This window comes from Triturus cristatus, chromosome 10 (genome assembly GCF_964204655.1).
Source record: "Triturus cristatus chromosome 10, aTriCri1.1, whole genome shotgun sequence".
NCBI classification, from domain to species: Eukaryota; Metazoa; Chordata; class Amphibia; order Caudata; family Salamandridae; genus Triturus; species Triturus cristatus.
In genome coordinates, this window is record NC_140593.1 from 1,167,814,919 (window position 1) to 1,167,839,742 (window position 24,824).

General features: G+C 43.5%; 1 protein-coding gene across 1 annotated transcript in view; it reads right to left on the minus strand.

Annotated features, from left to right (window-relative positions):
- LOC146796866 (extracellular calcium-sensing receptor-like) overlaps positions 1-24,824 on the minus strand; it is a 187,200-nt gene that overhangs the window by 133,731 nt on the left and 28,645 nt on the right. The window contains exon 2 of the mRNA XM_085631404.1: positions 12,442-12,707. Coding sequence (XP_085487530.1) covers positions 12,442-12,656 — 215 coding nt within the window. The 5' untranslated portion in view covers positions 12,657-12,707. The remainder of the gene's footprint in view (positions 1-12,441; positions 12,708-24,824) is intronic.

The window sequence follows — 24,824 nt, forward strand, 5'->3', positions numbered from 1 at the left end:
ATGGGCTTGTAAATAAGGCCCTTTGCTTTGCTTTGTTCAATGGCACTGAATTTTTAGACAAGTACGCCATAGAATGTAACTGCCCTGAATGAACATCTCTCTGAGAGAATAAAGCCCTGATTGCTTCATCTGAGTGGGAGCGCCCAGCCAGCCTGACTTTGCAGTAGCTCCCGCTATGTTCTTCTCCACAGCAGTAAATCCTAATCAGTGGCTCCTCTCTGGAAAGATATCTGGCCTCATGAAGCCCTCATCTGTTACAGCCTGAGGCTTCATCACACTATAGAATCTTGACTTTTTAAAAAGTGGCATAATTCAAACGTAGAAATCTTCATTGCAACATCATCCAGCTGCTCCGCTATGACACAGCCTCCTCCCCAGACACAACCAGCTCCCAAAATTCTATGTACTCGCATCTATGCCCTAACCGAACAATAAAAACTCAATTTGCTAGAATATGTAGATAAATATTTTTTAAAAATGGTTTTGTCAGGCCCTCAAAGTCACCGACGGCCTCACCCTTGATGTTCACACCCCAAGTACAGTGGTGAGCAGCGTACATTTATTGGTTATCAAGCATTTACTAATATTACATGTTAAGAATTGGTCTCGTATCCCACTCATCTCAGTCTTATTGGACCAAGTAAACTAAGCCAAAATTTACCACAAGCTGGATCTCTGTGGCACCTTACATCTGGTCAAAAACAGGGCTAGTGATGAGTTGAAGGCCGCGTTCCGTACACGCTTTTGCGAGTATTGTGTCATTTCTTTTGGGCTATGTAATGTGGCAGCAGCCTTTCAATTTTTTTTAATTGATGTTTTGCAAGAGTATTTAGATCAATTTGTCATTTCTGCAACTACACAAGTGTGAGTTTCATGCCACTGAGATCAAATTCCTCAGTTTTATCCTTACTCTACAAGGGAAAATTATGATAGAAAGTAAAATTATAAGCAATGAAAGTTGGCTAACCCCAAAAAATGTAAAGACCAAGTATTTGGGGTTTGCAGACATCGATCCCTAGTTCATCCACAACTTCTCTGCAACAGTAACTTTGATTACTAAGCTACTACATAAGAATACCACCCCCATCTGGACTCCAGTAGCTGAATAAGTTTTTGCACATTGAAAAAGGCCTTCGCGACTGCTCCGATTCTAGTTCATCCAGACATAGAAAGGCTATTCATTGTGGAAGCAGATGGAGCAATCGGCGCTATATTCTCGCAGAGAGATGTTCATTCAGGGCAGTTACGTTCTGTGACGTACTTGTCTAAGAAATTCAGTGCCACTGAACAAAACAACACAATTACATAAAAAGAGCTTCTGACAATTTGCACTGCCTTTAAAGAATGGCAACATTACCTCCTTGGAAGTAAATCCCCAATTATGCTGTTCACTGATACCTCAATCTACAATTTTTAAGATATGCTAGGGCTTTAACACCATGGCAATTTGATGGTCACTTTTCTTTGCTGAATTCAAATTCATTGTGACTTTCTGTCCAGGGTCAACGAGATGAAGAGGGTAATATCTAGAAATCACTGGACCTTTCATACATTATATAATACTCTCATTTGATAGGAGTCTACACCAATGAAGTACAAACCTTCATAGATGAAATCAAAAAGGTCCACTCTTTGGTAGAACCTGAAGAAGGGTTGCTTCAGGGGAGGGTCAAAGCATTTAAGAAGCATTACCTATTTGAGGGTCCAAGATTTATGCACCTACTCCTCCTTTATGCTCCCAGGCTCAAGATTGGTGTCACCAGACTCCCATGTTAGGGCATCCAGGAAGTATACAGACTCAGGAAATAGTATCTAGACATTTTTGGTGGGCAGGAAAGCCCCACGATGTGATTGAATATCTAACTAATTGTGACATTTGTACCCAAGCCAAGGTAGATCAATCCAAATCTAGGGGGCTCTTTCTACTTTTCCCCACTCTCTCAAGCGTCCTTGGGATATTTCAGCAGATTTAACTGTGGGACTTCCTTCTATAATTAATATAGTGTTATTATGGTGGTCCTGGATCGATTGACCAAGAGGCTCACTTCATCCCATGCAAGGATTCCCCACAGACACTTAGATAGCTCAAATGATGTGAAAGCATGTAGTCAAGCTTCATTGACTCCCTTGAACTATTACTTCAGACAGAGGGTCCAGCGTACTTCCCGCTTTTGGAAAACCGGTGTTCTCATTTAGGAATTCAATTGTGTCTTTTCACCAGCTTTCATCCTCAAAGTGACAGTCAAGCAGAGAGTTCTGACCAATTTATCAAACATTATTTCCAGTGTTTCACCCAAGACATTTCCAAATCTTGGAAAGATATGCTTTGGCTTGTGGAATTTCTGTACAATATGGTACAATCTTGTGGTACAATCTTGATGTAACACAAGTAGTGATGTTTGATTTCAAAATTGTATGATATTCGATATTCTTTGGCATTTGTCAATATTGTTGTTGAGAAATGAGAGTGCTATGTATTGCTGGTATTGATAACTGTTCATGGCAATGGTTCAATGGATCATGTTATTAGCAGTGCCATAGATATATTCCGGTGACACTAGTGTTTTAGAAAGAGTCCAGTTATAGTAGTGTTGAAGTCCTCGGTGTAACTCTTTTCATGCATGTCTCCTTCTCTTGCCCAGCTACACTTACACTATGGAAATTCCAACGGGAGTCGGAGCTGCTGGAAGGCGGGCTTTAGAAGGTACTGTTCCAGAGGATCTCTCAACCTGACACTGGTAACATGTAGTACCACATACTAAGAACTTACAAATAAATTAAATGTGAAAAATATGGGTAGACTAACTTTACCATGCTTTAGGGAGAGAGCAAACACATTTTAGCACTGGTTAGCAGTCCTGAAACCAACACAAAAAATCAAGAAAATAGGTGCTGAAATCAAAATGTTTGAGTGGTGAATTTACTTCAAGCACTGCATACATCGAATTGGACCCGAGTTGAAATGTACCCTTCTGGGCATCTTACTGAAAAGACTTATAACGGCAATGGATGGTGCCAACGGTATATTCTAACCCTCATTACTTTCAAACTATATGTCTACTTTAAATAACTCAAATTCATTTTCATCTAAAATGTGAAGAACCCACATACCTTGCAGTTAGAAATGGGATTTCTGGTTGGGTAGGGCTTGCGCCTAAGCCAGGCAGAAACCACCACTCTAGTCAGGGCAAGGGAGTTACACACTGAAGATAACCCCTGCTCACCCCCTTGGTAGCTTGGCAGAGCAGTCAGGCTTATTCCAGAGGCAATATGTAAAGCGTTTGCGGAACACAAACACACAGCAGCGACACACTAGGCAAACCACAAAAGAAACTCCACACAAGGTTATGTAAAAAATAGCCTTTGTTTTACTCATAAACACATTAGATCATAATCATAAATGTACAATCAATCAATCAATCACATAATTTGTAAAGTGCACTACATACCCGGTAGGGTTTGAAGGCGCTGGGGGGAGTGGGTAGGGTGCTGTTACTGGTCAAAGAGCCAGGTCTTGAGTTGTCTCCTGAAGGTCAGCAGGTCTTTGGTTTGTTGCAGGTCGAGGGAGAGGGTGTTCCAGGTCTTGGCGGCGCAATGGGAGAAGGACCTGCCTCTGGAAGTGGTTCTCCGGATGCGTGGGACCGTGGCCAGGGCGTGGTCAGCGGAGCGTAGATTCCTGTTGGGTACGTAGAAGGAGAGTCGACTGTTGAGATAGGCTGGGCCGGTTTTGTGGAGTGCTTTGTGTGCGTGGATCAGGAGCTTGAAGGAGTTTCTTTTGTCGACGGGGAGCCAGTGCAGGTTCCTCAGGTGGGGGGTGATGTGGTCACGGCATGGGACGTCGAGGATCAGGCGTGTGGAGGCATTCTGGATTCTTTGTAGTCTGCTGATGAGCTTGGACGGGGCTCCGGCGTAGAGGGTGTTTCCGTAGTCGAGTCTGCTGCTCACTAGGGCCTGGGTGACTGTTTTCCTCGTGTTGGTCGGAATCCATCTGTAGATCTTGCGGAGCATGCGGAGGGTGTTGAAACAGGTGGAGGAGACTTCGTTGACTTGTTTGGTCATGGAGAGTTTTTAGTCGAGGATGATTCCCAGGTTGCGTGCGTGGTCGGTGGGGGCCTGGGAGGACCCCAGTGACGTGGGCGACCAGGAGTCGTCCCATGCGAAGGGGTTGGATCCGAGGATGAGGATTTCCGTCTTGTCTGTGTTCAGTTTGAGGCGGCTGCCCTCCATCCAGTCGGCGACGGCCTTCATTCCCTGGTGGAGGTTGGATTTGGCGGTGAGGGGGCCCTTTGTGAGGGAGAGGATCAGCTGAGTGTCATCGGCGTAGGAGATTATGTTGAGGTCGTGCTGTCGGCCGATGCGTGCTAGTGGTGCCATGTAGACATTGAACAGTGACGGTCTGAGGGAGGATCCTTGAGGGACGCCACAGATGATCTCGGAGGCCTCGGATCGAAACGGGGGAAGTGCGGCTGTCTGGCTTCTTTTCATTGTGCCATATGTTTTCCAGTTTTCGGCAGGTGCGTTTGGCACTAGGCAACACTTTACAGGGGATTATATACACATTACAGGGCCAATCGGGCCGCTGTCATCACCATTCGAACAGGTAAGTAATAAAAAACCAATAACCACTGGTAAAGACACTTTACATAAATCACTTTATGCAGAAACCACATTATGCATCATCATTTTAGGCATGGACCCTAAATTATCAGTGCACAAATATACGCTCATAAGGTGCACACATTAGGCAATAACTCAGTCCAGTTATAGCATAAATATCCACAGTAATGCATGTAGCAACCATCACTAGTAGGCACATCTTGTCATCCCAGCCATACGAACAGTGCACAACAATTGCCACCAAAAATGTGCGTGCACTACTTCATGAACACCCCACCCAGTGCGATACCTGCGCTCTCCTTTAGATTCTCGGGGGTCCTCCCCGTAGGCTTCTGGGCCACGTGCCCGCCTTCCACAGGGACTGCAGCCATTCCAACCACAGGGGGCCTCCGTCGAGGTCTCGCCCCCGGTCTAACCCCACCAGGAATTGCCCTTAGTACACAAAGCGTGACAGGGAGCCTGCCCCAACGGATTCAACTGGATCAGGACCCCCGTGGAGGCGTCCTCCCTGCCCGGTCCAGGATGTTGAAAGGAATGTTCCTTTTTAGGTCAGGGAAGGGGAGGCACTGACTCTATCTCCTCTCCGCATGGGCAACCCAATTGCTCAAGGCCGCTGCTCCACGAGGGTGATAGGGGCGAGAGGCTTCAACTCACCCACCACCCACAAGCTGCACCAACTCCATCAGTGCCATGGTGCTAAACCATCGGGAAACACGGAGCAAAGTCTTCACTCCTTCTGTGGACCTCGTAGCCCTAAGTTGTGTCGGACCAGGAAATGCTGCTCCCTCCTGTTTAGACTAGTCAATTTGTTGCGGAACCTAGAACTAATTGCAAAACAAGCAGTGAAGGCCTGACTGTTGACGGATCTGGCGGGAGAAAGCAGCGCCGAAGAGGGAGCCAGGCAGGAGCTGTGCCTGGTTGTGGGCGGATTCCCACGAAGGGGATCACGTTGGGAGCCTCTTGAAGGGTCCGTGTTTGAGGGAAGCAGTGCTCCCCCGCTCCCAGCCCATATAGAAAGGAGGAAGCCGACGAGTGCCCAACTAGTCTAGTCAAATTATTTCAAGAAATGGGCTAACCTAAAACTAATTGCAATACAATTTCTGTGAGTGGATTGTTATTAAAAGTTTTCCATAGAAAACGATGGTGAAAAGTTTACCACTCTATCATGACCCGTTAATCCAATATGGTGGATTTTTCAAAATGGCTGCCCATTATTTGAGATATAGGGTATAACTGTTTATATGCCCATGTGTGGTATCGTTTAATATGTTTTTAGGGATGGGAAAGTCAAAAATAACATCAAAAATTGTTTATGATGACCCTAATATCAAATAATCGCGGAATATGGCAGAAAGTTTGTATAATTTTTTCGTTGGCTTATATGACAAAGTGTGAAGGAACGTAAATATTACAATTAACTTTTGAAATACAAAAAGTTTGCTATTGTTTGTGTTTTGTTTTGTAACTTTGTTGTTATCGTTTGTTGTTTTGTTAATCAAAAATGTTTCATTTATGTGTAACAGGTACTTTAAGAGTTGCTGTGAGATACAGTGAAAATGGACGTAGAAAAGTGTTTCATTTGTGATGTGGTGTTTCAAGAAGATGACGATGTATCTGTACTCACTGAAAGAGGAGTGACTGGAATTCAAAAAACATGCAATGAGAGAAAAATATCTAAGTTTCACATTTGTGTTGGGCAGAAAGTTCACAAGAAATGTAGAGCGCTTTTTGTTAACTTGAAAACCCCGTTCCAGGAGAAAGAATCAGATCCCACAACTTCTGGTGTTCTATGGTCGTGTGAAAGCCCGTTTGATTTTAGAAAAAAATGTTTTTCCTGTGGTACTGAGTTAAGTTTATACTTCAGGGAGAGGGAAAAAAATGCGTGGTTTAATGCACGAACAGCTGAATTCAAATCATCAGTTTTACAAAAATGCAACAAACGCAATGATGAATGGGCAGACAAAGTTAAGAGACGTATCCAAAATGTGTCTGATTTACATGCTGTAGATGCATGCTACCACAAACAGTGTTACGTCAAATTTTATACTGGATAATTCATTCCCGGGCATTTCACTGATAACCCTCCAATATCTTCAGGTCGACCAGAGGACTCAGTTCGCCAGGAAACTTTTCTTCCAGTAGTTAAATACATGGAGGCAAATGATGAAGAACAAACTACTGTTAAAGAACTTGTTAATAAAATGCGAGAATTACTGCCAGAAGATAGCGAACCATACAGTTCGAAGTATATGAAACAAAAACTCAAAGAGCATTTTGAAGATGAAATCTAGGAACAGTTGCAGGGAATGATGTTGTTACTTTTAAAAGTACAGCTGCTCATGTATTGCAAGAGTACCACAGTCATAGCCATGAAGATGTTGAAGAGGATCGAAACAATCTCCTTATGGCAGCTGCTGAAATAATAAGAAATTATATTAAAGACATCCCCGTAGAACCAGAAACTTCGCCATCCAGAAACAATTATTTCTGAGTAATAATGAAAATAAGCAAGCCTTCATTGATCAATTATCGCAAAAGTTACAAGAAGCTGGGTGTAAAGCAAAGCAAGCTCATAGTGATGCAGACTTCATGGTCGTTTTGGAGGCTATTGAGTCGGCCAAAACTCATGCTACAGCCATTGTTGGCGAGGACACCAATCTTCTCATACTACTCCTTCATCATTTTCAATAAATCTTCCAAAATCATAACTGTGTATGATATTAAGAAATTAGCAAAAGCTTTAGGTAATGACGTCTGCTCTCACATCTTATTTGCTCACGCCATATTAGGATGTGATACCACCTCCAAACCATTTGGATTAGGAAAACGTGACTCCATAAAGTTGCTAAGAAAATCAGGCAGCTTCAAAGAAAGTGCTGGCGTATTCCAAACTTAACAAAAATCAACAGAAGAAATTGAAAATGCTGGTCTTAATGCTATTATAGAGTTGTATGGAGGAATAACAGGAGACAGCACACTACATGATATGAGACTTCAAACTTTCACTTCAAAGGCAACAAAATCAACAATACATGTGAAACCGGAAGTCTTGCCTCCTACAGAAGATGCCTGCAAATTTCATTCACTCAGAGTATATCATCAGGTGCAGCAGTGGATGGGTATTCATATGGATCCATTACAGTGGGGATTTGAAGTGAAAGATGGAAGATTGGCTCCCATTAGAATGAGTCAAGCAGCAGCACCAGATCAATTATTAAAATGTGTGAAATGTGGCTGTAGCAAGAGTCAATGTGCGACTCTGCAACGTATATGCAAAAGACAGGAAATAGTGTGCACAGATGCGTGCACGGATTGTCGAGGAATAAGCTGTTGCAATGCCATGGAAGTGGACATGGACGATGATTGAAATCATACTATTCTTATACTGAGAAGTGCTGTTTGAATTTATCTCTTTAACAATTTTCATTTGTCAGTGTCATATTGAGAAGTGCTATATTATCTAGTTGAAATGTATCCTTTTCAAATGATGTTAAAAACATTTTAATTAAAAAAAAGTCAAAACTATGTTTGGCATATTAACATATAATTATTGTTGTTTGTTGTATTAATCCCAATTTGATATTATGGTCATCAGAAACAATTTTTGATGTTATTTTTGACTTTCCTGAACCTAAAAACATATTAAATGATACCACACATGGGCATATAAACAGTTATACCCTATATCTCTAATAATGGCCAGCCATTTTGAAAAATCCGCCATATTGGATTAACGCGTCATGATAGAGTGGTAGACTTTTCACCATTGTTTTCTATGGAAAATTTCAATAACAATCCACTCACAGAAATTGTATTGCAATTAGTTCTAGGTTAGCCCATTTCTTGAAATAATTTGACTAGACTAGTTGGGCACTCGTCGGCTTCCTCCTTTCTATATGGGCTGGGAGCGGGGGAGCACTGCTTCCCTCAAACACGGACCCTTCAAGAGGCTCCCAACGTGATCCCCTTCGTGGGAATCCGCCCACAACCAGGCACAGCTCCTGCCTGGCTCCCTCTTCGGCGCTACTTTCTCCCGCCAGATCCGTCCACAGTCAGGCCTTCACTGCCTGACTTCCGGCCTCTGCTGATTCTCGGAGCGAAGTCTCCATTGCTCCTGCGGCCCCTTCCCACCGACCATGAACATAAAATTACGAGCACTCACCAGGCGCTGGAAGACAGGAGCCCCCTTTTAGGGCTCAAAGGAAAATTGTTTAAAAAATGCCCACTACGAGCTCCTGGCACACAGACACAGCGCTAGGGGCTCAGTGAGGGCAAGGAAGCAAAATCGCTCAGCCCATTCTTTTGGCAGATCATCTCCCTCACGCCTGGCAGTGCTCTCCTTGCACTGGGCGCGCTTCTTTGGTGTAATGGCAGGCAGCTCCCCAGTGAACCAGGGGGAAAGTCCAATGCCACCAAGGGCAGAGCTGGGCACAGGCATGCCAGCACGTAGGGACCTCCAGGTAGCAGCAGCTGCGTCCCACGGCAGTGCAGTCCTTCAGTCTTGCAGCTCCAAGTAAGCACCAACACTTTACATGGGGTCACAGCCTCAATATTTATGCCACATGTGTATTTGTTCTTAGTGCTCTGCGCCCGGTCCAAACCAGTTCTGGGGGCACTCCAACATATTTACACAGTGCTCAAACACCTTCATTGTTAGATTAGGCCCTGGCCCCAGACACACCACAGGGAGGCGGAGCCAGCATTGTACAAGGCAGGCACAGCCCTATTTAGGGTCAGGGGCTACTCCTCCCACTAGTCCAAATGCAGATCTGCCTATTGAGCCTAGCGCTTATTCACCCAGCCCCTCTGTAGCCACGGCACCTCCCCAGTCCCTGTCACTCCAGAGCCAGACATGCAATACACATCGGGCAGGCACAAAGACACATAGCACACGGAAATTACAACTTCTAAAAGTGGCATTTCTAAAATAGTGGTAATAAATCTGCGCACAACATTACGCAGCATTTATTACCACTATTCCAAACATACCAAACTTGATCCCACTGCTCCTCTCAGATCAGGAATTACCACTACACACTTATCAGGGAATCCCCAATGCATTCCTAAGAGAGGGCAGCCTCACAGCAGTGAGAAGCAAAAATTGCTGTTTGTCACTAACAGGACATGTCACACAATTAAGGTCCATGTCCTACCTTTTACCTACAATGCACCCTGCCCATGGGGCTAGCTAGGGCCTACCTTAGGGGTGACTGATATGTAGTAAAAGGGGAGTCACGGACGTGGCACCCACTTTAAGTGCCACGTCACAGCGGCAGTAAATTGTGCGCACAGGCCCTGCAATGGCAGAGGCCTGAGATAAGTTTGAAAGGCTACTGGTGGGTGGCGCAATCAGCGCTGCAAGCCCACCAGTGGCATTTAATTTACTGGCCTTGGGTATCTGAGATACCACTTTACAAGGGACTGACAGGTAACTTAAATACGTCAAACAAGTGTAGACCAATCTTACCATGTTTACCACAGAGAGCACACACACTTTACACTGGACAGCAGTGCCCAGAGTTCTAAAACCACCAACACCAGGTAAGGAAAGGAAGGACTAGGAGGAAGGCAAAAAGTTCAGGGATGACCCTGCAAGAAGGGCCAAGTCCAACACTTGCTTAATGTATGATGATGACCTTTTTTTATATTAGACTATGCAGTCTACAGGGTTTTCAAAAGAAAAAGATTGAATGACAGACCATTTGAAGGGAAAAATGGAAAAAGGTAAGGTTCGTTTTCGGGAATAGAGGGGCATATTAACAAGGGCCGGCGATAAATATCGCAAAGCGCGCTTAGCGCTTGCATATTTATCGCCGGCTATCTCTGGAATTTATCGCCCGGTTAGCGCGTTATCAACAACGCGCATTGCCGAGGCGATAAGAATTCTAGAGATAGGTGGGATATCACCGTTTTCCATGGTGGAAAACGGCGATATCCTAGATAATAGGGCCTGTGGTCTTAGCCACACAATCCACGCCCCATGTTAGGTATGCCTTAGTCAGGAATTTAACAGAGGTTAAATTCCTGAGTTAAGGCATACTTAACGCGATTTTATTTATCGCTAACCCTCCTTGATAATATCGCGAAGCTTCCTTCGCGATATTATCCCATGTTGCTTTTCACCCCCGCCTCTTTTGCATCTCATTATCGATGCGATGCGAGGTGTGTGAGAAACGGGCGATCCATCAAGGATTCACGCGCTGGCGTGCCCTTGATGATAATGCGATAATATTATCGCCGCTTTGCTCTAAAGCGACATGACAGTAGACGCAGTTAAAATACATGCATAAACTCTCATTAGATTGCAGTGTAAATAAATTATTCCAGATTTGCTGGCTTGAAAGACAAAGTAGCAAGCAAAAATGAATACAGGTTATTTTGAAGCACACAAAGACCATCAAGAGTACTTTTTGTCATCAGGGTCTTTTGGGAGTTCGGCTCATTTGCACATAAAAAGAAGGTGTTTTAATACTATCCATGCAAAATGATATGGGGAATCATGATGTGGTTCCATCCCTTTTCAATTTGCTGGACCCATTTCTTCATCATGAAATTTTAAAATATAAATTAGGATGGAACCCTCTAATTGTGGTCTCATGTCTGGCTGTAGCAGTTAATGAAAAGGGAGGCTTTTGCATATGCCCTTTAAACATTAATTGTACCATTGCCCATGTTTTAATTGATTACCCTCACATTTTTAACATGCATCTTAATTTTTGTAATTTTTTTTCTTAAAATATGGGGTAAATTTTTATTAAATGTGCGATTTCAAGATGTTAAAGTTGGTTTGGGAGATTTATTATGATCTGTGGAGAATTTAGTGTCAGATGTACGACCATTCCATTTTGCGGATGGCAAATTGCGATTTTTGAGACTCGCAATTTGCGACTCTCAAAACAGAATATACTAATGTGTCTCAGACACATTTAGTGAGTCCCAATGGGGTCGCAAGTGACCTGCCTCAGCAGTTTTCATGAGGCAGGTCGCAATTTGGGACCCATTGGGAATGGGAAATAATACAGGGATGGTGGCCTGCTGGGGACAGTAGACCTCCATGTCTGTTTGCTTTTTAAATAAAGCAACTTTTTTGTTTCAAATGCAGCCTTTTTTTTTTTTTAAAAGGAAAATGGGATGTATTTAGAAGAAACAAAATTTAATGTTTCTTTCAATTTTTTAATGTCAGGCAGAGGCCTGGGGGACCACTGCCTGCTCTTAAAAAATATTTTCGCTCACAAACACAAAGGGGAAGAGGTCCCCTGGGGGCCCCATCCTGTTTGCGACTGACTTACCACCTACCCGAAGTAGGTGGTAATTGAGATTGTTTTGCGACCACATTTGCGGTTGCAAAACAATCATAAATCCCCCTGTGACTCCCTATTAGGAAGGGACGCCCTTGGCATGCCCTTTCCTAATAGCAACTCGCAAACCCTATTTGATAGTAGGTAATAGGTTACCGACTCATTGGGTTTGTCATGCTACAACCCTCTTTCGTGGTCGGAAATGGGCCTATTTTTTGTTTGCAACCGCCAAAAACTGTTGTGCATCTGGCCCCTAGATACATAGGACCTGAATTGAATATTGGTATGCTAATGAATTTTGTAACTGTGTATTGGTTTTATGGACAAGCGTCTGAAACAACATATTTGTTACCTATCTGTCTCACTAGTCACCTTTTCTCTTTTTATTTCCCTCTCTTCTCCTATCCCATGCCTGTAGTGCCATGAGACCGTTGAGTGGTCGATGCGCTCTTTAATGTTGGACATAACATAACATTCAATGTTCTTAGGAAAGAAGAAAAGACTCTACAAAAAGAGGTATAGTTACCTTTCACAGCGCCTTGGAGGAGGGGGCTCAGCAAATGTGGTTGGAGGGTAAATAGTATCCTGGTGAACAGTAGCTAGAATCCCCAATATCACATCTCCCTCCTTAGAATACATGTCTGTGCTTCGTTTGGACATCCTGCAGTGAGGTTGTGAGTGTTCACCTCCAAAGGTCTCCGACCACAAAAGTGCTAGCATCATCAGGTGTGTCAGAAGCATTCCAAGGTGCAGTGTGTATCAGGTGTTCACTGCATGGAGATGAAACTGGGGCTAGAAAAGAAAAACTGGAGTCATTGTGCAAAGGTTAACTATTCCTAATCACATATTCATCAAAAGCACAAGTAGTTAAGAAGGTAAGCAGGACAAAAAGCATGTTGTAAAAATGAGCACAAAGGGCATTTGTGACTATATTACTAAGATCAATATTCAAGAAGTGAGTGCAAATTGAGCCTGCTCTGTTTTTCTTGTCCTGTTTACACCAGTTTCTCTCGAGTGTTGTAGTAACCTCTGCATACCGCTGTGTTGGACTTAGCCCTCCCCCGAGGAACATCTCCAAACTTGTTTCCTTCACTCCTCCTGTTATCTTAATTTTGTTTACCACTGATAACAGTACTACAGTGCTTGTGCTCTCTCCTTCAAACATGGTATCATTTTCATACACCCAATTGGCACATTTAATTTACTGATTAGTCTCTAGTAAAGTGGTACTGTATGTACCCAGGGCCTGTAAATTAAATGCTACTAGTGAGCCTGCAGCACTTATTGTGCCACCCACTAAAGTAGCACTCTGAAACATGGCTCAAGCCTTCCATTGCAGCCTGTGTGCAGTTTTGAACTGCCAATTCAACCTGGCAAAAAAATCCTGTTGCCAAGGTTAAACCTTCTTTTAAAAAAATATATGACACCTCTACTGCAGGCCCTAAACAGCTCACAGAGTGGGATGCATTGCATTTAAAAGGTAGGGCATGTGTTTTTACATTTTACGTGGACTGGTAGTGAAAAATTGCTAAACTAATTTTTCACTGCTATATAGGCCTACTTCTCCCATAGGAGGACACTCGGTTGCCTTATTACATTTAATAGGTGCCTACTTTTGACTGAGAACAGGTAGAAATGTCCAGTTTGGTCTCAGAAGAAATCCTCTTTAACCGCTGCACTGCTGCTTAAGGCCTGCCTTGCTGCTTGCTCCCAAGACTTTCAGAGTGACTCCAAGGGCTAGTTGGTTTGTCTCCTGTGTGAGCTACAGGAAATAGCAACCTCCAGAAACCTTGAACCCTGAACCTAGCCTCTCCCTGTAGTTAGTCCTGATCCCCCCCCAAGTGGTGTCCAACTAGTCCTAGACCCTTGTAAGTGGTGCTAAAATGTCTCAGTAAGTTGCATAGTAGTGCAACCTGACTTTGCTGTAGCTCCCGCTATGTTCTTCTCAAAAGCAGCATATCCTTTTCTGCTGGATTTCTCAGCACGGGAAACGACCTTTACATTGTGGTAGTTACACCGGTATGCTATTACAATGCAGTCGTTACAACAATGGTGGTGTTTCCACGCAATGCCATTACTACCCAAGTTATTACATTGACTTGCAGTAGATGGCGCGCTAACATAAGGAATAGTATAGTTTACTATTCCAACACCTTCCCTACTGTTGCATAGGCTGGAGTTGGAATAGTAAATTATACATTCCTAATGTTAGCGCACCATCTACTGCAAGTCGATGCAATGACTTGCGTAGTGATGGCATTTCGTGGTAACAACGTGGTCGTTGTAATGACCGTATTGTGAAGGTACGCGATGTAATGGCTCGTGTAATAACGAGTCATATTCGTCAGAAAGGGTATCTGGGCTTGTGGAGCCCTTATTGGCTACAGCTTGCAGATTCATCCTGCTGGAGATTTTCAAGTTCCAAAAAGGTGACAAAGAACTTTTCACTTTTACTCCCTAGTGACGATCCTCCTCCTCAGACACTGTTGGCTGCTTTTCCACACTGAACTTTACCTTCTCAAGAACATTTCTTTAAAATTTCTTCCTCTTCCAAGTCCGCAGTTAAGACAAGACTGGGCCAAATTCACCGTGTGTATCGGAACCATGCTCCATTGTGGTTGGCCATAACTTTTGACTATGCCCTGGACTCACGGACTTGATGTCCACAGTTGGCGCTTTGATCTTTTAGGTGCTAATTTTCACTTCAAACATTAAAAGTTCATAACCACTGTTCTACTGATTGAATTTATTTATTTTCATTGTATTTTATTTATTACATTTTACTCTATTTTAAAATTATTGTGGGATTTATCTTGTGTTGAGTTTTCACTTTTTTACTGTTTGTATGCTGCATGAATACTTAACACAGTGCCTCTAAGTTAAGCCTGACTGCGTTTGTGCCAAGCTACCTGAGGGTTAAGTACTGATTCATTTAGTGCCTTTTGTGGTTCTCTCTGACAAGGATTGTGGATGTTGCCTGAGTAAGGCTTCTACCCCTCTCAACCAATAACCCATTTATTTTAAAAGGGTACCAAAATTAGGTAGTGATGAGAATATAATGAGCACAAGTACTGCTTGTTAGCTTTAAACACATTCATAGATATACAATGGACGCAAACAACACCTGCAGACCAGCAGAAAATTACAGTCTGCATTTTGTTTCTGTGGATGCAATTGACATCTATGTCAAACTAGACATGTTAATCAGTGTTTAGTTTGTGGTGGTGGTTACAGGAAGTGGGGACTAGATTTTCATCATCAGTCTTTGAGCCAGAGCATTGTAAAAATAGGCAGAAAAGGGCGAATGAAGGAGGGAGAAAACAGTAACAAAGGGAGAAAGAAGGAAAGAAAAAGTACTTGCAAGATTGAGATAAGGAGACAAGACTTGCTACTATTACACCATAGAGAATGCAAACAAAATCTTGCATATATTCCTATTATCACATTTCAGATTTTTGCAAAACATTTACTTTGATACTGTATAACCATTTTAGGGCTGTTGTTCTCCAAAACCTTGTTAATTTTATTAAAATGATATGCATAACTGTAGGAAATCCAACTTTTGCCTGATCACTCTGGATTTTTTATCTTTAGCTGGTCACTACATATTTGCTGACTTTAGAAATCTGTGCACTTTACCCCTGGTAACTAGTTATCAAGTACCATATATAGTTGACACTCTTGTGGAGGAAGTTAAAACTATATCAACATTACATTACAAAAACCCGAGCCAATGGACACTGCACAAAGTAGGCCATAGACATGGTATATGTCAAGTAACTGATGTGTCAACCTCACAACTAGTACTCCTAGTCTAGAATGATGAAACATCATTGTTAAGCAAAACAATACATGTAAAGCACAGGAAACCTTGTTTATTAAAAGAGTAGACGCAGACGAAAAGGTATTATCAGAAACTACATAAGAGGGAGAAATTATCCATATAATAAACACCACTAACTCCTTGATATCCTCCCAAACCAACGGCCTAACAAAAAGGTAGGTAAAGGTTAAGAAAGGCACACAGCAAAGGCCCTTATTATGATATCGGGGGGGAAACCAACCAACAGCTCATTGGAGGCTTTCCGCCAGACATCATAGGTTTCCGTCCGACCACCGTATTATGATACTGGCGGTCAGAGGGAAAACCACGGGGGAATTTCGCTCCACTTCCAACGGGCTCACAGAGCCCATTGGGGCAGCGGGTGGAATTGTAATTCCAAAATGACAGCGGAGCCACCTTCGACTCTGCCATCGGAATTACGATATTGCTTTCCACCTGCCCTTTCATGGCGGGTCGACAGTGACTTTAGGGGGACCTAGCAAGGCTCCCTTCCCTCCTGGCCCTCTGCTATGTGGCCTGAATCATCCCTGCACCATGTGGCAAAGGCACAGGATGGTACCTGCCAGACGGTGCAAGAATGTTTGAAAACATCAATTTTTCTATTGTAGCTTGTGCCTGCCACATGGTGCAGGGGTGTTTGAAAACATACATTTTTCTATTGCAGCTTGTGCTGTGGCCCTTTTCCAGCCACCGCACAAGCTGCAATGGAGAAACTGATATTTCCGACTGTCCATAGGGTGGACGCATCCTAATACTGTGGGTGGAACCCCGACTAATAATTGGGGGGTTCCATTCCTGCTACGGTGTCAGTCGGATGCTCGTCTGACCGACATCTGAACCAAGCCCAAAGTGAACATTTTGGCCAAGTCAGCTAAAACAAAAAAACAAATGGACTGCTATTCAATTTTTAAATCTATCACACAGGATAACAGACAGAATAATACCACAGAGGTGATAATGAAAGAAGCTCCAACCAACCCAAACCAGATAATATCCCCTGTGGTTGTGACAGAGAAACTTCAACAAATGCCAGAGAGGGTGCCTTGATCATTCAATCTTCATATACCAGAAAGGAGGTATCAATAACGATCTTTGAGAAAGATCTGGCTGCATCCCGTTTGGGTAATAAGTCATTTAGGTATTAAAAGGCACCTATAGCGCAGCAGCATAATCCACCAAAGGAGTCCAAATCAATTTTTACTTTTATACAAAGAAACAATAAAGATCAACCAATCAATGACCTAAAGGTCAGTGGGGCAAAAACAGATAATGTTCAGCTATCTCCTATATCAGCTACAACCAGGCAAAATCTCCACGCGGCTGGTGATTAGTGATACAAAACTTGAAGCACAGTTTCCAATAGAAAAAACAACAGTACAATACAGGATACAACTTATTCAAATTCTACTCAGATCCTGTTTCTCCCATTATATGACTCAAGTGGCCCATATGAAATCCTCAACCGTGGCAATATATTGAAATTACTTGCATCAATCTCAGCACTCTCAAATCTAATTACTGATGCACTCAAATCTGTCAAAGTTAAACAGGATTTGTCAATTTCACCAAGGGAAATTACTTGCACTATATGGTTAAACAATGACATTGCAAATAAGATCATTGAATATTTTGCTGGATGGGGGATAGAGATCAGGAAAAATATTAACCCAAATTATCCCACTCTACTGATCCTAAAATACCAACAAAGAAAAACGTACAAACGGGTAAAATAACATCAAGGATCATAGACTAAAAAATATAAGAGTGCTAAGAGGTGCAATTGGTCCCTTACTTAAACCTGCATTATCTACAGATTTTGTTATCACATGCTCAATCACCGGGCCACCGGTGTGCGAACAAATTCCGAAGAGGCAAGGCCTGATGGAGGATTGGACTTGGCTTCAAGCGATTCTCACAGTCAAAAATCTAGAGGAAGTCAATTGATAGCTCCCTGTCCTGGCCAAATCTCATTACCTACTAGCTTATGCTCTTAGAATGCGCATGGTCTTTCTAGATCGCTGGAGGAGTGTACTACTATTTATTTTTTACATAAATTTGATATACTTATGTTCCAGGAAACTTGGTATGAAAGAAATTCTGCGATCTCAGCATATCAAGAATTTTCAATCTTAGCTATGCGCTTATCCACCTTAGGTCATGCGAAAGGTGGGCCCTCAATATACATTACTTTGGAATTAGACATTAAGGCACAACAAATTGACCTACAACTACCCTGGCTACAGTCTGTGAAATTATGCCTTCCCAAGCCAATTATTCTGCTGAAAATCTGTCTGAGCACAAAGAGATCCGTTAAAATAACCCAGTTTGACACATTTTGGGAAGTCATTAACACCCAGATGTACGTTTGTTTATTTTGGGGGATTTGAATACAGGCATCACAAAGTGAAAAGGGAAGAGCAGTCTATACAATTAAATAATTCTGTCTTGTGGTAACCATCAGCATAATACAGGATTAATACTGCTGAGAGCTAATTCATCGAAAGTAAATCTCCTATGCCAAACTATAAAAACTTCAAGTGCCACTCTATAATCGAGCACCATCATTTCCAAGGATTTGGCAATCAGTATTCTCAGGTATAATGGAGAAGCATGGGTTGAAAGCAATCACAACCTGCAAGTAATAACTTTAGCACTGAATGCCCACCGCCAATCGAAGCCTATTAATCTCTACCAAATGCCAACATCATATAACTTGCAAAAATTGATTTGGTAGTCGACCAAACAATCAGAAATAATGGGTTTCGCTGAAGACCAAATAATAAATGTTCAGCACGAATCACAAACGGGAAGATCTATGGTGGAGACCTAGCACCGAATATGCATATCACTAATAGACAAATTCCCGGCCAGATCTAAATGAAGTCTCTAAATTAAGCTTCAAGAACAGTCTACCACCAACCTTATCAAGCTGCAATCAGCGTAAAAAATAAAACTACATTAAAAACCTTGAGATTGGAATATAAACAAGAGATTTGAAGGCAAAGAGGGTATACCATGAATCGATATGGACCAAGTTACACCAGGCATGTAAACGTTTTGAGGAACCATCAGCGATCTGGAAAATGGTGGCTGTAGGGCCAATAGTGCTAATATTCAAGAATTTGGGTTGAAACGTTTATTACTGCTCTGTATGGCGAACGTTCTGGAACCAAAACAGATGACAGATTGCGAGAAATGGTAACTTTGACAGCATTAAACCACCCAAAACAATCTCTCGAGGGGTCTGGTTGTTTGCATATACTGATATGCCCTGATCCCTAAAGTTAATTTCTGCGGAATTGATAATTGATTCATTGAGCAACATCAAATCAAACGGAGCTTCCAGACTAAATGGACTCCCAAACACTGTACTCAAAGCTAATCCAGGCCAGAGGGCACCGATATTGACTTCATTATATAATGAGATCTTATTTACACACCTTATTCCCAATCATGGCAAGGAAGTATCCTACAACCCATTTATAAACATGGACCCCCAGAAACCCCGCAAACTACCGACTAATTGCCTAACTGATGTTGAGGGACATATTTTCGTATCATGTCACTCAAGGACTTGGAAGCGTGGGCTGCTCTGAACAATATAATTCCAAACTTCCAAATGGGCTTCCAAAAAGGCCAATCAAATTCTACAAATTTTGTATCGGTCACTTTAAAGGCAGAAAACAGGGCAAAAAGGCAAACATTATTTGTTTTGTTGATTTGAAAGCCGCTTTCTATACCGTTCCTCACAAATTGCTGTGGTCCAAGATGGCGGCATGGGGTGTGCAGAGTGAACTCCTTGATATGATTATTCTGTTATATACCAACACATGGGTTGATTTGACACCTACAGCAGCCTGAAGCAAGGCTGTTTGCTTGCTCCATGCCTTTTCAATCTCTACATGGCCGGCCCACCTCTCCATTTACACAATGTAAATTCACACTCACCAAACTTTGCAGGATGTAACATAAAATATTTATAATACGCTGAGGACACTATCCTACTAAGTTATACCGCAATAGGCATTCAACGGTTAATTAAGTCCTTTTACAAATAAATAACAACAAACCAGCTAAAGATTAACTTAAAGAAAACCAAAATAATTATAATAGGATGCATTGGATCAAAACCTCAAATATGGAAAGTTGGTGGAAAGGAGATCGACACGGTCAGGTCCTACAAATACCTGAGAATCACATTTGATGATACATTATTGTTCAGAGGCCACTTTAATACCATGAGAGCAAAAACTTCCTCCCTAATTATCGCTTTCAAAACCCTGCACGATAAGCTATCTTGTCCTAGTCATGAACTTTTGGTAAAAATCATTAAGACCAAATAGTCCCGGCATTAGCCTACGGATCAGTAATATTCCATTGTGCTTATGCCAAATTACTGGACCAACTGCAAATTAAAACCTTTAAAACCGTATCCAAGATCCCGTCAAACATTGGCCATGCTGACATTGGGTTGGAATTTGGCCAACAAAGTTAAAAATTAGTAAGACAGTCGGCCTTCCTGAAAAGTTTAAATATTCTGTTTTTATCTGTTCCTGGATGCTTATCCAAACTGTGTTGGCAAGAATTTATAAATCAGTGCTGTGCGAGTGTCTGGAGATCATATTTATCTGAGTAGCTTGTCTACTTTAACTACCAGTCACTTGAGCTTCCGACAATAAATAAAAAGCTTCATCTTTCATAAAAGACAAAGAGGTTTAAGCAACAAAAATGCATGTCTGGACTGTTATCATTTCATTTGAAAAACTACCGCTTCAGCCATGTTTACGGACACATGTTCCATCTCACACAAGGGATGCATTCCTCAAGCTAAGACTCAGTGGGTACCCAACGAAGGATGGACCACCCTGGTGGGTGCAACAATGGCAACAATGGCAAACAATGGCAAACAAACTTTGTAGGTTATGTGGATATTCAAAGGAATCATTTATACACATTGTTTACATCTTCCCTTGTTTACTGCAAGTGCAACATACTATGCTAAAACCATTGTTCATTTCTCTTGAGATGAGGACATGCCAACTAGTCATACTTCTCTTTGTTATCTGGGAAATCAGTCCCCCTTGCTGCCTTACCAAGTTCTTCTATCTGGTGGAAACATTGATGAAATCGATTGTATGACTATGCTGAGTAGAATTAGTATGGCCAAACTCATTGTTTACAGTTTAATTGCACTGTAATTATTTATGCCCTTTTGTGAAATTAAAAAGACAGACAAATCATGGACAGAATGCAGAACAAATCAAACATTCACCCCCAGTCAAGAGATGTGGGATAAATACATAATTTGTTTGCTCACATTACCACCCCAGTTTAGACCCTACCATATGCAATCAGTCTTGACCCTGTTCCTCCTTTAGTTAAATTCGGCACTATTTGAGCAATGACAATTTTACTAAGGTCAGCATTAGCAAAGCGCTTTGGCTATATCTTTTATATATAAATAAAGCTAGATGCCTCTGCTTTAAAGGACCTTGACTGTTCAATGTTTTTCTAGCAATGTAGTTACTGGGGAATTTTAACAATCCTTGCTTTACTCGAACAATGACCGTTTTAACTGGAAGAGTTTAATGGATGAATTTTTAGGTATATTTTGTGAAATAGCACTTTCTACACTGATCCTGATTGTTCTTATTGACTAATTTTAGTGATATTTCACACCAATGGAACAATTAAAGTTCTTTTGAATAAGGATATTAGGGCCAGATGTATCAAGCCTTTTTGCGTTCGCAAACGGGCAGATTCGCAGAAATAGCTTTTCTGATGTAGCAAACCTAATTTTGCGATTCGGTAACCTGTTACCGAATCACAAAATGGGTTTGAAATTCAATATTAGGAAGGGGTGTGTTTAGGGCGTCCCTTCCTAATAACGAATCACATGGGTATGTATGAATGTTTTGTGACCGCTATTGCGGTTGCAAAACTTTCACATTTATCCACCTACTTCAAGGAGGTGGTAACCCATTCCCCAAGGGACCCCTTCCCCTTTGTGAATGTTTCTAAAACCATTTTTAGGAGCAGGCAGTGGTCCCACATCACCAGGAACAAAGGTACTCCATGGCAAAAAGAACAATAGAGGTTATGGCCTCCTGAGTAATTCACACAGCGGTACAGCCAGGATAGTTAATGATGCAAGAAGTTTTACGCTAAGTAACTTTCACGAACAGTGAGCACAGGAAATTAATATTGCTAATACAGGAAGAACTGGGATTCCATACGCCTCACAAGATGCTCAGGGTGATAAGGAGACGCTGTACGGGATATCACCAATCACAGAGAAGAGGCTTGGATACAGGGAACAACGCTGGGAAATAACCTCGGCTTTGACTGTCAGGAACAAAATGCATGAAACGTCAAGGTCGGCTGCTCCAGTCACGTATTAACTGCCCACCTACTCCCTGTTTAACGTGATGACATGCGGCAAAGCAGAAAACAGTCAATGCACCTTCTCCAGCTTTTGTGATCTCAGAGGGCTGCTTGTGAGAGACAACAGAAGCAGAGCACGAGCGCCGCCCTCACAGCTACAGAATTGTCAACAGAACCGCTCTCATGATGAATTCAAAATGCCACATCAAGAGCCGCAACAGACACCTTACCGGTAAGCGCGCGTGCAGCACTTCTAAGCACGTAAAGGCATACCAGAGTACTTTCAAAGTGAAGTAAACCGCAATGGTCCAGAAAGCATCTTTTGACAAGGGATAAAAATGGTAGACATGCCAGGCTCCTCACCATCCATCAGGGATCAGGAAACAGATTCACGAGTGCCACCAAACTAAATAGGCGCATGAGCCGCCATCAGTGGCAATGTTTGGCACAGGTGCTGCACCTGACGGCGTGTTAAAATGCCACAACAGTCATAAAAGGGTGCTGGGAACATTAATCGCTCACCAAAGCTCATCAACAGTGGCTTTTCTGCAGCAAGGCAAAGTCCACGCAAGTTCAGCAAAAGTGCAGATCCTCTGTGTAGTAAAACAACCCAGCAAGGCACACGCAATTCACAGCTTACAAATGGTGCTGTAAATTATGCCCTGGCTGGTAGGCTGTTTGATATCACAGGACACTGGTGAGGCTGGGAGCATACTGTTCTTCTCTGAACTTCTTTTAGGTTCCTTTAAAATTCCTCTTCCAGTAGTTACATGTAGGTTAGGATTATGGTTTCTTCCTCTCAGATTGCAGCATGCGTAGACTCTTTTTCTAAATCGGCACCAAAATATTTTGTAGGAGAATGACATCTGGTCCATGTAGATATTAAGGTTGGTTTATTCAAGATAGATGTTATGATGTAGAGCCCCACCAGGAGCAGCCTTCCTTCTGCTCAGCCAAGCTCCCCTTATATGGCTGCCGCTGCGCGGTCGCGCCGCTGGCGTGCCGAAGGCACATCTAAGGCAAGCCCGTCTGCACCCGTCCACGCCTGGACCGTGCCCAGCGCCAGAAACCCTGCCCCCGCTTACGCCACGACGCCTGAATCCGCTACGACTCCAGCACCCTCCACGCACTCAACGCCGGACGATCACACACCTGCTGCCTGGTCGCCCCGAAGCGCACCCAAGGACCCTTCTCCTGCCGGAACTGCAGCTTCACCAGCATCCGGCCCACCAAATCACCCACCAAAGATCCCAACCACCTCAGATGCATCCTCCTCAACACCCGCTCCACCCGCAAACACGCCATCGAACTCTGGGACCTTCTCGATGCAACCTCCCCAGACGTCGCCTTCCTGACGGAGACCTGGCTGAACCCCACCTCAGCACCCGACATCGCCATTGCCATCCCGGAAGGCTACAAGACCACCCGCAGGGACCGTACCAATGGAGTAGGAGGAGGAATTGCCATCGTCCACAGGAACACCCGCAGAGTCTCGACCAACACCGACGACACCCTCAGCACCGCCGAACACATGCACTTCCAGATCCACACCGATCCCAACACGACCCTCAGAGGAACCCTCATCTACAGTCCCCCCGGACCCCGACCACAGTTCAGCGATTCCATCGCCGACTTCGTCAGCACACACGCCTTCACCTCCACGGACTACATCCTCCTCAGAGACCTGAACTTCCACCTCGAGAACAACAACGACACCAACTCCACCACCCTGATCGACAACCTCGCCAACCTCGGACTCAGACAGCTCGTGACATCACCCACCCATGCCGCCGGCCACATGCTTGACTCCATCTTCTCCGCAAGCTCCCACGTCTCTTTCAACCACACCACCGAACTCCACTGGATCGACCACCACTGCATCCACTCCACCTTCAGGAAGCCCACCATGCACCACCGCACCCAACAGATGCCTCGGCGCTGCTGGAGCAAAGTCACAGAAGACCAGCTTACCATCACCCTTGCCCTGAGCACACCCGCTGACCCCACCGACCCCGACACCGCCACCCGCAACCTCAGACAGTGGATCGACAACTGCACCAACACCCTTGCCCCGCTCAAGAAACCCCCCAACAGCCACGCCAGCAAGAAAACCACCTGGTTCACCTAAGACTTCCAGGCCTCCAAACGAACATGCCAAAAACTGGAGAAGAACTGTCTCCGCGAACGAACACCGGACAGCTACGCCGCCCACAAACCCGCAGACACCATCACCTCATCAGATCCGCAAAAAGAGCCTCATTCAGAGACCACCTAGATAACAACGCACACAACAGCATAGAGTTCTTCAACATCGTGAAGGAACTCTCCAACCCCAGCTCCAACACCAACGACATCCCGCCTTCGCAGGACCTGTGTGACTCACTGGTCACCTTCTTCCACAGCAAGATCTCCGACATCCACGACAGCTTCAACACCATGACCTCCATGTCAACCAACGAGACCACCTCCCCCACGACCACCACCTACACCAACTGCCTGCTCTCCTGGACCAACATCAACGACGAGGACACCAGCGAGATCATGAACACCATCCACTCCGGTTCACCGTTAGACCCATGCCCCCACCACATCTTCAACAAAGCCAGCACAGCCATCGCACCCCATCTCCGGAAAATATTCAACATCTCCTTCGAGACAGCAACCTTCCCGGAAAGCTGGAA